We start from the raw sequence: 12,921 nt of genomic DNA, 5'->3' as shown, positions 1-12,921 counted from the left end.
TTCACCCCTCAGCCAAGTGCTCTACTACAGAGCTAAATTTCATCCTATAAGTTCGGCGCGGGACGTAGTTCAGTGGTACAGTGCTCGCCTGATGCGAGATTGATCTAGGATCGATTCCCGTCGGTGGGTCCATTGGGCTATTTCTCGTTCCAGCGAGTGCTCCACAACTGGTGTAACAAAGGCCGTGGTATGTACTATCCTGTCTGTGGAATGGTGCATATAAAAGATCCCTTGCTGCTAATCGAAAAGAGTAGCCCATGAAGTGGCGACAGCAGGTTTCCTCTCTTAATCTGTGTGGTCCTTAACCATATGTCTGATGCCATATAACTGTACATAAAATGTGTTGAGTGTGTTGTTAAATAAAACATTTACTTCCTTCCTTCCTACAAGTTCATTAATAATACAATATTCAACTAACCAAGGCAATGGCATGTAAGAGTATTTTATTGGTGGAAACCTCTATGCTTTGGTATATACACCAATTTTTTCAGCAATATAAAATTGATATACTTTTTGGGTCAGACAATTACATATACATGTATATCTTGAATTAATATCAAGTGCATTTGATCTGTATGAGGGGTGAAAAAACCCCAGCAAGAAATGCTTCCCTCAGAACATGGATACTCCTACATTTGATAAAACCATGACCAAAAAATATGGATAAACTGTATCAGTCGATGGTGGGGTGCTAGCCATGCTATGATAATGGGTACTTTAATTGATAAACATTTTAACAATACTGCATGCTTACCTGGTTGGAACTTTCTGTGTATATACCACGGTTGTTCATATGACAATGGCCATCATTGGGTTTCACAATGCCACCAAGCTAAAACAACAATAACATGTGTTAGGTAGTCACTTTCAAATTTGACAAAAACTGAAAGCAAATATAATTGGATTCATATTTAAAGACAAAAACATTTTCTACAGGGGTGGGATCTTTCACATGTATTTCCCCTTATTTTTTTTTACAATAACAATGCATGTTTATTACATTTAACTATTTTTCCTTTGATTGATCTGTGCTAATGGGCTTATTTCCAGTGATGATAATGATTTTAGTTCAACAAAACATAAGGTAAAGTGGATTCTGCATTTCATTTAAACACTACAAGAGTTTGTTGACTATTTTACCCAAACAGCACCCTCATATTACCTGTTCTACCAAACAAAATTAATAAGAAATTTGAGTGATGTCGTCATATAACAAACTGCAAGTCTTATTATTCATAATTTAATGCAAACATGTGCAAAATGTAACCATCGTTAACATTAGTAACTTTTGCATATCTAACCAGTGCAGGAATAACCCATAAAACAAGTAAAAGCAATAAGGTATTTTAAAACCAAATGTCTTAGATTTTGTAAATACTGTAATTCTACATCATTTATTGTTCAACACCGAACACTGTTAGCTTACTAACTATAAAACATCTACTATTAACTTTTTTTAAATATTGTAATTAAAATAATGTTTGTTTTTCTGTAATCACACCACTAAAGCAAATTAGATTTGTGTAACCAATCAGACTCCTTGCTTGTAATGGCAGAGCTAGAAAGATATTATATTTTATTATTATAATTGATCTACAGAAAACAAAACAAACATTCGGCTCAACAAAAAGATTTGTTATATTGCTGATTGGCAATTTTAGTATAAAAATTAACGATACATTTGTAATGGTAACTACTTTGTCATTCGTATTAACTCAAATTTTGAGTAACTGACATGCAATAGAGTGATTTGTGTGAAAGAAATGAATGAATGAATGAATGAATGAATGAATGAATGGATGTTTAGAGACACACCAGCACAAAAATAGAGATTGGCTACTGTGTGAAAGGATGTGCCCTGTGTATGAATTTTGAGACCCAAGTTATATTATTTAGTCGTAATTCCTGCTGAATCATCAGCGTCCTCATACCAGACATTGTTACCATTTAGATCAATTCCATGTATTTTGATTGGTCAATAGCTAATACACACCACAAGTACACCGAGTCATCTATGGGAAAATACAGAATTTGCTGTGGTATACAAAAAGTCAAGTGATTTGATTGACTAGTTGTATGAAAATACAAACTGTGGATGAGATTGACCATATTTTCTTCACCACACTGGTTAAATTTGTTAAAAGTCTTGAATTCATTATGAATGGGAATACCACAACTGAGTAATTTTATTTGTACTGTTTATTTCAAGATTTTTTGTGCACGTTTGGCAAAAAGTTTTTTGCATATTAAAAGCTAATGCTAGGCTATATCATTGTGTTATTAGTTAACATGTTAGAACTTAGGATAATGATCATGAAAATATTTTAAGGAATAACTTCACATGCTTTTTCACAAGTTAGTATAAACCAACAATTGTTTTAATTATTTTTCGGTTGCTGGTGGTCCATCCCCCCAACCCCCAACACTACTACAGCATAATCATAACCATTTAAAACATGCAAGATAATAAGGCAATAAGAGTTGTCCCCCTTAGTTTACAAATTGTCTGCTTTTGACACTCTTAATATCCAATTAGCTAACCTTGCATATTTAGCATATTTGTTAAAAAAAATCCAATCAATTTTGAGGAATTTGATAACATGTTATATTATTAAAATATGTTACAACTCAAAATGTGTGTGTACTTTGTTCAAAAGTTTGACTGTTAGCATAATTTAAGTATAAAACAGAAATCTAAAAGGTAATAAATTTGTTACACAATCCTAGTATGCCCTGTCAAAAAACAGCGTACCTACTAATATCTCATTTGACACAGACAAGACCGACAGAAGCAGGTCATCCAATGAAATCTACAACTGCTACATGCCTGTATTTTACAGACAGTTTTCAAATGTACTACAACATATTCACAACATATACCAAATGTGAAATGCTGGCACAAAGTTAAACACAAGCAAATTTAAATAAATGAACATGCTCCCATACAAAAAAGAAAGTTGGTTATTTAATAAGCTAATTTAAACATAAATTAAATGCCGTAAATAAACGTATTGTTTGTTTTCCAAATGTAATTTTATTGGTTGCTTTACTTATATTATACTCTAGAACTGACTAAATCAGACTAGAAATGTGCTCAAGGACAAATAATTTTTTTTTATATTTACATTTCTTTTTTGCTACGATCTGAAAAGACAATTTTTTTATATATAAAGTTAACTGTAAAAACTAAACCTTTACATATACTGAAATTGTTATAATAACGAGTTTCATACATACTGAAGTGAATGTTAATTTTAATTTAAGCAAATGTGCTGAAATGGTTTACATGACGAAACATACCATCTCAAAAAAAACAAAAAAACAAAATGTGCATAAAAACCTTCATTTGTGTGTAAAAGGTATAGTTTATAATAATTACTATAAGATTGTTACATAATAAACGGACCTTTCCATCACCGGCATAATGAAATCCAGCATCCGTGGAAAAAACAAGCATTCTTCTCGACTGGTTGCGCCAGCCAATATCAGACTGAAAACAGGCACACATAAAAATGCACATGAAAGAAAAGAGGTTAAAAAAATATCATGATGAATTGTGAAACTGTTTTTGCTTAAAAGACTCCAGTAGCTGAAATTAATCATTTATGATTATCTCTTCAATCTCAAGTGCTGGCTTATGCTTAGTTGGTCTGGGATCGATCCCCGTCAGTGGGCCCATTGGGCTATTTTTCGCTCCAGCCAGTGCACCATGACTGGTACATCAAAGGCTGTGGTATGTGCTATCCTGTCTATGGGATGGTGCATATAAAATATCCCTTGCTGCTAATCGAAAAGAGTAGCCCATGAAGTGGTGACAGCAGGTTTCCTCCCTCAATATCTGTGTGGTCCTTAACCATATGTCCGACGCCATATAACCGTAAATTGGAGAAAACTTGAGTGTTTTCTCTTTTATAGATACATTACCTGTCCTCAAACAAGTGCACCTCCCCCCCACGCAAGTGGTCTGGTCCGAACATCCCAACAGCCAATGGGATGGCCTAAATTCTTCTACTGTATACTGCTCTCTAGTTCCGGTCACATGACTGTAACTTCCTTCTTTTTCCATGAGCGCATCGCACGGAGAACAGGAAGCGGGGAGGCCCGGGCGGGATGAATCTTGAGGACAGGTAATGTATCTATAAAAGAGAAAACACTCAAGTTTTCTCCATTTCTATAGACATTACCTGTCCTCAAACAAGTGCAGCATTCAACAGATGGTGGTGGGTGCCGAGATCCGTAGATGCTTGTGATAACTCCCCAACCGGAAAGAGGCTGACTAGTGGAAGAATAAGGCCAACCTTGGTAAACCCTCCTCCTAGGGATGCCCGTCACAGACCAATGCAGGTGATGTTAGTAACAACAACCAGAATGGTGGCATCCGTCAGCAGTGGCAGGTACGGCTCCTAGAACACATGAACCAGGAGGCGGAAGCCACATCTCATGCTGGTTCTGACAGGGTGGGAAGACGTAGCCACCAGGGATGCAGGTGTTAGGTAACCCTCACGTATTGAAGTGTTATAGTTTTTCAATAACAAGCGACAACCTAATGAGGTGCATCCGTCAGAACATTGAACAAAACAAGACCCCCGAATGTTTTCTGTCTAGTACACCAAAGATCTGTTAGTTCAATAACGACAACCAATAACCACATGCAGTGAAGAGTTAAGGTTATCGAGACAAAAGTTCCAGCACCAGTGCGTGAACTGTGCAAAAGAACAAAAGTCTAAGCAATCCTCACCTGTCGATTCGGTGGACATCTCGGTATGCAGCCCAGAATCAGACAGACATCAACGGCGACAAGGATGGCTTGTATTCAACAGAGTCTGTGCAGCAACAACCGGACCCAGATGATGGAACCCCTCAACGTCTTCTGTGGAGACATCCCTCAGATAATAGTTGGCGAAGATGGAGTCCGTCGCCCAGAAACAGCCAGTGATGATGTGCTGAATGGATGTGTTGCAATGCAGGGACATCGTGGCAGCCAAGGCACGGAGTTCATGCGGATTGGAAGCAGACGGAGCAGGTAAACCCTCCTTCTGATAAGCGGTCAGGATAGAAGACCGGATCCAGGTGGCCACCGTGTTCTTGGTAATATCCCTCAACCGACTCTGGTTACAGGAAAGGAAAAGTCTTTTACGATGTTGTCGAAAAGATCTGGTCCTCTCGATGTACTGGTGCAGGGCTCTAACAGGGCACAACGCCAAGTCCTCAACGTCCGCCGGACCAACGATAGAGGAGAGGGCCTGCACAACATACGAGCGAGGCGCTTGGTCTGGTAACTGATTCTTTGCAATAAAGTTCATGAGTAACCCCAAGTTGACTGCACGCCGATCTCGGTGAAAACGTACCAAATCGACATCAAGAGCATGAAGTTCTGAGACACGAGCAGCCGTGGCGAAACCGAGTAAAAACACCGTCTTCCGTGTCAAATCTTGCAGGGAAGAGGACTCGATCGGCTCATAAGGTGCGGTCGATAACGCTCGTAACACCAAATTCAGGTCCCATCTTGGTGGCCGAAACCGGTGTACTTGATCTTCAAGGCGAAAACCTTTGATCATTTTATGGATCTCAGGAATACCCGATAACTTCGTTCCAGTAGTTACATCACGAACAGTAGCGATGACCGAAACGTACCCAGCGATGGTAGACCCCTTCAATCGTAAAGTGGTCCGCAGATACAGCAAAAAATCAGCAAGACGAGGTATCTGTATCGTCTGAGGTTTGAGTTTTTTTCTAACACACCATCGGTGAAAGCAAAGCCATCTGACGTTGTAAGCCGCAGTAGTAGATGATCTGTGCGCTTTCAAAATGGCCGCCGTAGACTGTGAAGAAAAACCTTTCTTCCTCAAACTCTTGGAGATAAAGTCCACGCGTGCAGTTGGAACAACTGCGGACGTGGATGGTACAGTCTTGACGTGGGATGCAGCAACAGATGATCCCAGTCTGGCAGCGGTAAAGGATGTGGATCGGCCAGACGTATTAGATCTGGATACCACATCCTGGATGGCCACATCGGAGCAATGAGCAACAGGCGACAATGGTACAGCTGAAACCTCTGAAGCACCCTTGGAAGGAGGATTGGTGGAGGAAAAGCGTACGCGTCCATCTGTTCCCAGCTGATGGCCAATGCGTCGAGATCCAGAGCTTCGGGATCCGGCACCGGAGACACGTAAACCCTCAGCTGATGGTTGAATTGTGTGGCGAAAAGATCGATGTTTGGTGTCCAAAGTCTGTCGCACACCCATCGAAACGCTTCCGGATGGAGCATCCACTCCGTCGGCTGTGGAGACGACGGCCGGGACAATGTGTCGGCTAGTACATTGCAAACCCCTGGAATATGACGAGCCCGAAGTTGCAATGGAATTTCGTCGACCAGCTTGTAGAGACGATAAGTCAACTGCAGCAGACTGCTGGAGTGAGTTCCGCCCTGACGATTGATGTAAGCCGCCGCGGTCGTACTGTCTGTTTCCACCATGAGAGAGGCTTCCGTCAACATCTGTCGCCAATGAAGGATAGCGTAGTAGACTGCCAACAACTCTAACAGGTTGATGTGGAGTCCGAGTTCGCCGGGAGACCACAGCCCTGAAGTAGTCTGGTTGCTTAGATGGGCTCCCCAACCTTCCAGTGACGCGTCGACGAATAGGTGATGAGTGGCTATGAAGGCCCGCATAGAGACACCTTCTAAGACGTTCGATCGGAGCTGCCACCACTGCAGGCTGGAGCGTAGATAGTCTGGAAGTGAGATGATCAAGTCCGGATTGTTGAAACGAACAAACGGGTTGAGAAACATCTGCAAGCGCCGCAACTGGAGACGACCTCTGAGTGTCAAATCCTGGGCAGAAGTGAGGAGACCCAGGAGACTCTGCCAACCGCGGAAGGTCATTGGAGCGGTGAGGGCTATGGCAATCATGGTCTGGATCTTCTCCCAACGGTCTAAAGGAACTTGAACGAGGCCCAGGTCGGGTCGAAGCCAAGCGCCTATGAACTGTAGAGACTGTGTGGGAGCCAGTCGAGATTTCTCGATGTTGATAATCCAACCCAGCTGCTTGAGAAAGTCCATGATGAAGGCAACATGTGCAGTCAGCCCTGTCTTGCTGTGACACCTCATCAGGCAATCGTCGAGGTATGGGTAAAAGGATATACCTCTGCGATGCAGGAAGCGTGACATCGGAGTCGTGATTCTGGTGAACAGCCATGGCGCTATGGATATCCCAAAGGGCAGGACTGTCCATTCGTAATGCCGACCCTGTAGCACAAACCGTAGGTAGTGATGGAAATCGGCATGCATCGGAACGTGCAGGTAGGCGTCCTTGAGATCTAGCGAGGCAAGCCAATCCCCCGGTCTGATCACGGCTATGATATCTCGCAACGTTAACATCTTGAAGGTCGGAGGAGGAGACAGATAGTGGTCGTTGAAGACCGCCAAGTTGTGAATCATTCGCAGCTCTGGAGAATCTTTCTTTGGTACGAGAAAGATGTCCGAGTAAAATCCGGGTGTTAAGTGTACTTCCGAAATGCTGCGAACGGCTCCCTTCTCCACCAGCTTGTTGACGGACTCCTGTAGAACCTTGACTTGCGCAACGGAATGCCGCGGTTCTCGAGGTGAAGTGGTCAATGGAGGGATGGCAGACAATTGCAGACGATACCCTGTCTTCAAGATCGACGTGACAAACGGATCTTGGCAAAGTGTCTGCCAGTTTCGCCAATAACGGCGAAGTCGACTTCCGACCATGGATCTTCCGACCGGTGTGGTACACACCGGAAGCGTCAAAACCGAATCGTTGTTCTGGTTCAAAATCAGGGGCGGGCGTAGGTTGAAGCAATCTGAGCAGTCCACGATCTGTTGGCTGGCGTCAACGTCGACCAGGCTTCCCCTGGGTCCGAGCTGGCGGACCGGATGGTCGTCTGACCGGAAACCTTCGAGAAGGTTGACCTCGAAAGGAACCTCTCCAGCGTTTAGATGGTGGTTGTGGTGTGAATGTAGACTTCCGCTTTGTAGATTCCAACGTCGAAATAAGTTGCAACGCTTTGACAGTTGCTGTCGACTGTTGGTCCTTATCATTGGCCTTCACCACCTCAGAAATTTTTGCCTGCAAACAGCTTCGTTGCGGACCACGGTTGAGCTAACAGCTCCTTCTTATGCTGGAAATCCAAAGTGGATTTCTTTAAATAAGCCTGGCGACGATATTGCATTAACATCGAGGACATCGAAGTCACCGAAGACGTCAGGAAAGCTAGCATCTGCGCCGATTGCTGAAACAGCGCGTAGCACCGTGCATCTTTTGCCTGGGTGGCCATCGCCGCAAGGAAAACGTCCAAGTAAGATAATACAAACAAGCAACGTCTCTGGGCAGTATCCATGGCTTGTACTTGTTTGTCCGTCAAATCCACGGTTGACGACTTCCCAAGATGGTGAACATCTTCATCCAAGGACGGAGCTACATCTGTAAAGGTCATGTCAAACACCGGATACATACGGTGACCCCAAGTCGGGAAGGCGACGAAAGACGCTGTGTCTTTTAAAAGTGCGGTCTAAATCCGTCGCCACCTCGGATACGAGTGTACCGGCAGCCAAGGAACGGATCACCACATCTTCCGGAGGGACATCAGTCGCTATCATCGGTGTCGGTCCCTTCTTGGACGGCGTTGGTGGATGTGGCAAGGACGGCAACATGTCATAGACTGCCGCCAAGCAATCCCTCATATTCATATGGTCAGAAGATTCAGTCTCATCAATGACGGAAACCGCTGTAGGCGCTGCATCTCCAAAGTCTCGAAGCACTCGAGCACAGGCTAATCGATCCGCCGAAACAGAATTCACTGGTGAACCGGACCGTGGACGGTCCCGTCGAGAACCCTCTGAAGCGTCAATAGAAGGTCTGCGCGGCCGATCCACGGAACCCGTAGGGAGACGTGCAGGTCGTGGGGAACGGCTACGAGCCCGGCTCCGGTCCCGGCTCCGCTGCGCCGAAGATGACTTTGAAGATCGGTGATCCTTGGAGGCCGTGGAACGCCTAACTGATTGAGTCGGCTTGTCAGAGGGCTGCGTAGGAACTGCAGGCCTGTCATCTGAAGTCTTGCATCCTGGAGCCGCACCCCCCGAAGAGGGGACTTGAACCGGACCTGGCCCCAAACCCGCCGGTTGTGGTAAGGCCGCCATTGACGCCATAGTCTCTTTCAGCATAGTAGGTAGCATCGAACGTAATACATCTGCTATGGAGTCCGCAATTGACGGCGAAGATTCCACTTTCTTGGCTCTCGCCGACAGCACCTTCAAGTAGGCCGCGAACTCGAAAGTAGACAGGCCCGAACACAGGTCGCATCTCGAAGAGAGGCTACAAGGAACACGGCAACCCGGACATAATTCATGAGGGTCGCCGCCTGCAGTGAACTTCTTACAGCGTAGGCACGCTCGTACCTGTCGCTGAACATTAACATCTGACATGATAATAAGTTTTCAATCTGTGAAAGAGAAAGAAAAGAAATCATGACACAAACACAAAGCCGGTCAACAAAGACGCCATTTTGCAAATGGCGTCCGACACAACAACCGGCAATATAATAACATTTCATGTAATTAACACTTGGCAAGTCAAGCGAAATACGCGAAACATACGAAAGCTAACGAATAAGGTGAAAAAAATAAACATTCCACCCAACACAAAGCCAGTCAATACAGACGCCATTTTGCAAATGGCGTCCGACACGACAACCGGCAATATAACAACATTTCATGTAATAAACGCTTGAAAGTCAAGCGAATACGCGAAAAGAAACATACGAAAGCTAACGAAGCTAACGAAATTTAAGGTGAAAAACATTTCACCCAAACACGAATACAAAACCAAAGGTCTTATAAAAAAAGTTGACTCCAAACAGAGCCAAACAAAAGACGTCCAGACCCTTTCGCGAAGAGAAAAAGAAGGAAGTTACAGTCATGTGACCGGAACTAGAGAGCAGTATACAGTAGAAGAATTTAGGCCATCCCATTGGCTGTTGGGATGTTCGGACCAGACCACTTGCGTGGGGGGGAGGTGCACTTGTTTGAGGACAGGTAATGTCTATAGAAAAAAATGTTTTCAGTGTGTCTTTAAATAAACCATTTTCTTCCTTCCTTCAATCTCAAATGGTATGATCTGATAAAAAGTGTTGGGAGTTTTAATTTGTTTTTTCAGATGGTTAAATATTTAGTGAAAATATTAATATTTAGAAAGAAAGAAATATAATTTCAGGAAAACTGAATATCTTAATGATGCTAATAAAATTGTACATTATAAAACATACCTGAATTATTATATGTATAAACGTTTTGGAAATTTGCAAATGAAATCAAAGAATTACAAAGTATATGAATGATATACGTAAACCTGAAAACAAAATTATTTTGTTTCGTTTTTCAAGGATTGCATAAAAGATTCTTTTCATATCAATTTGTGCTACTGGCATCTCAGCAAAAACAGTTCCAGAAAATTAAAACTGAAGATAATGCAATTAATAAAAAGGAATGTAACCAAAAATCATTCAATGCAAAAGCAAAAGCTTTGAGTTAAATATAACCACGAGTCAATGTCCACACACTGGGGGTTATGTTTCACACGGAGGATTTCCGACAAACCTTGCCATCCCCAGCATAATGAAAACCGGCATCCGTTGAAAATACCAACATTCTGCGTGAGACACTGCGCCAACCTATGACATCCTTTTCAACAAGAAAATACATTTACAGACACAGTATTTGCTGCACCGCAAGAACTGGTGATTGTGATATTAAAGTGACAGACACTAAAGTACTAATCAAAATTATACCCAGGTGATTTTCCAGTCTTATATATTAGTTATGAAAATCTCTGGAATAAAAACCATAAAAATGTGTCAGTATTATCATGACCTGTTATGGTATTCAAACAACCGGTACCTAAAATGACAATAAATGGCCTGTTATAGATAGAAATATGAGATTTATTTACAATTTTACTGCAAAAGATATTTAATATGAAACAGACTATAACACCAAGTTTGATATTGAACACACCTGAGACCAACCCTCTGTTTAACTTAGTATTTGTGATTTCACCTGTCAAGTGTAATCAATATAACACCAAGTTTGATATTGAACACACCTGAGACCACCTCTCTGTTTAGCTTAGTACTTGTGATTTCACCTGTCAAGTGTAATCAACATAAACCTGGGTGTTATAGTCTGTTCCAAATTACATAAGTTTTGCAGTAAAATTGTAAATAAATCTCATATTTCTATCTATAACAGGTCATTTATTGTCATTTTTTCTACCGGTTGTTTGAATACCATAACAGGTCATGATAATACGGACACATTTTTATGGTTTTTATTCCAGGGATTTTCACAACTACCGGTAATATATAAGACTGAAAAATCACCTGGATATAATTTTGATTAATACTTTAGTTTTTAAACGCTACGACGCATTTTTCACTTTTAAAGCCGTTTTTGATCATTTAAATTAAAAGTACTTACATTTTATTATTTAGAATATTTATTTTCGTACACTTGAAGTGGTTCTGGTCATCAAGTTTTTTGTAACACCCGAAATGCATTTTTCATAATTCTTAAAATGCACTTCTGTCTGTTTATCAAGTCAAACTCTAGCTATTTTTAGACAGTATTTAAACATCACAGATTTAAGCTTCTCTCAAGATATGTTGCATGTTTGTCGATTAACTAAACTTAGTGTATATTTTCACAGGCTGAAACTAGGATCTGCACCTTTAATAAAAACATTTTAAGTATTATTTTTGTAACATCCTTACATCACAAATTTATACCGACATTGTTTCAAATTACTATTAAATAGTTGCAAGAAATAATTGTAAATATAATCTACCATACATGGAAAATAATTACCTGCCATTTTTTACTACTACTCCTTAAAATAGAGTTGCTTGAAACACTGACTACCAACAATAAATCTGATGCGATATATTACCTGCCATTTTTTACTACTACTCCTTAAAATAGAGTTGCTTGAAACACTGACTACCAACAATAAATCTGATGCGATATATTACCTGCCATTTTTTACTACTACTCCTTAAAATAGAGTTGCTTGAAACACTGACTACCAACAATAAATCTGATGCGATATATTACCTGCCATTTTTACTACTACTCCTTAAAATAGAGTTGCTTGAAACACTGACTACCAACAATAAATCTGATGCGATATATTACCTGCCATTTTTTACTACTACTCCTTAAAATAGAGTTGCTTGAAACACTGACTACCAACAATAAATCTGATGCGATATATTACCTGCCATTTTTTACTACTACTCCTTAAAATAGAGTTGCTTGAAACACTGACTACCAACAATAAATCTGATGCGATATATTGACAAATATGAAAACATTCCATATTAATTTGTTCTGTATTTAATATTTTCTTACATCACAAACAACAGCCTGCATAATGGCATCAAAGCCTCCTTCTGGCGCATCGAGATTTCCAGATACGTTGGCTGCCAGTACTTTTTTCTGAAAAAAAAAATATTGTTTAAAGTTAAAAAAACTTTTAAAACAGGAAATTTAGCCATTTCAATTTGTCAAAAATAAGCTTTAAATAAATGAATTGCTCTGCTGAAACATGACAATGCAGATCATGGTTATGTTAACTCTAAACCAACAAGCATTACATGTTAGTTCAGGTAAATGCTAACAATGGCAGAAACAGACGTAAGATTGTCTCCACCCAATACAGTCAGCTAAAAACATGCATCCAAATTGAGTTAGAGTAAAACATCTCTGCTTTTTTTTTTACAAACAGATTTTTAAGAAAATGGCTCTCAAGTGAACTCTCAAAATGAGAAATCATACACACAAATAACTGCAGCGATTTTTTGTTTTTGGGGGTGGACATCTATTTTGTCCAGCCACTCATTTCCTAA

At 41.0% G+C, this 12,921-nt stretch overlaps 1 protein-coding gene across 1 annotated transcript in view; it reads right to left on the bottom strand.

The window, feature by feature from the left end:
- The window catches only part of LOC121381151 (integrin beta-PS-like), a 44,627-nt gene that overhangs the window by 16,483 nt on the left and 15,223 nt on the right, over positions 1–12,921 (bottom strand). Inside the window, exons 9-11 of the mRNA XM_041510310.1 lie at positions 12,425–12,511; positions 3,407–3,490; positions 755–832 (exon numbers count right to left, since the gene is read on the bottom strand). Coding sequence (XP_041366244.1) covers positions 755–832; positions 3,407–3,490; positions 12,425–12,511 — 249 coding nt within the window. The remainder of the gene's footprint in view (positions 1–754; positions 833–3,406; positions 3,491–12,424; positions 12,512–12,921) is intronic.

The sequence above is a fragment of the Gigantopelta aegis genome, chromosome 9 (genome assembly GCF_016097555.1).
Source record: "Gigantopelta aegis isolate Gae_Host chromosome 9, Gae_host_genome, whole genome shotgun sequence".
Classification (NCBI taxonomy): domain Eukaryota; kingdom Metazoa; phylum Mollusca; class Gastropoda; order Neomphalida; family Peltospiridae; genus Gigantopelta; species Gigantopelta aegis.
This window is presented reverse-complemented; position numbering and strand designations above follow the sequence as displayed.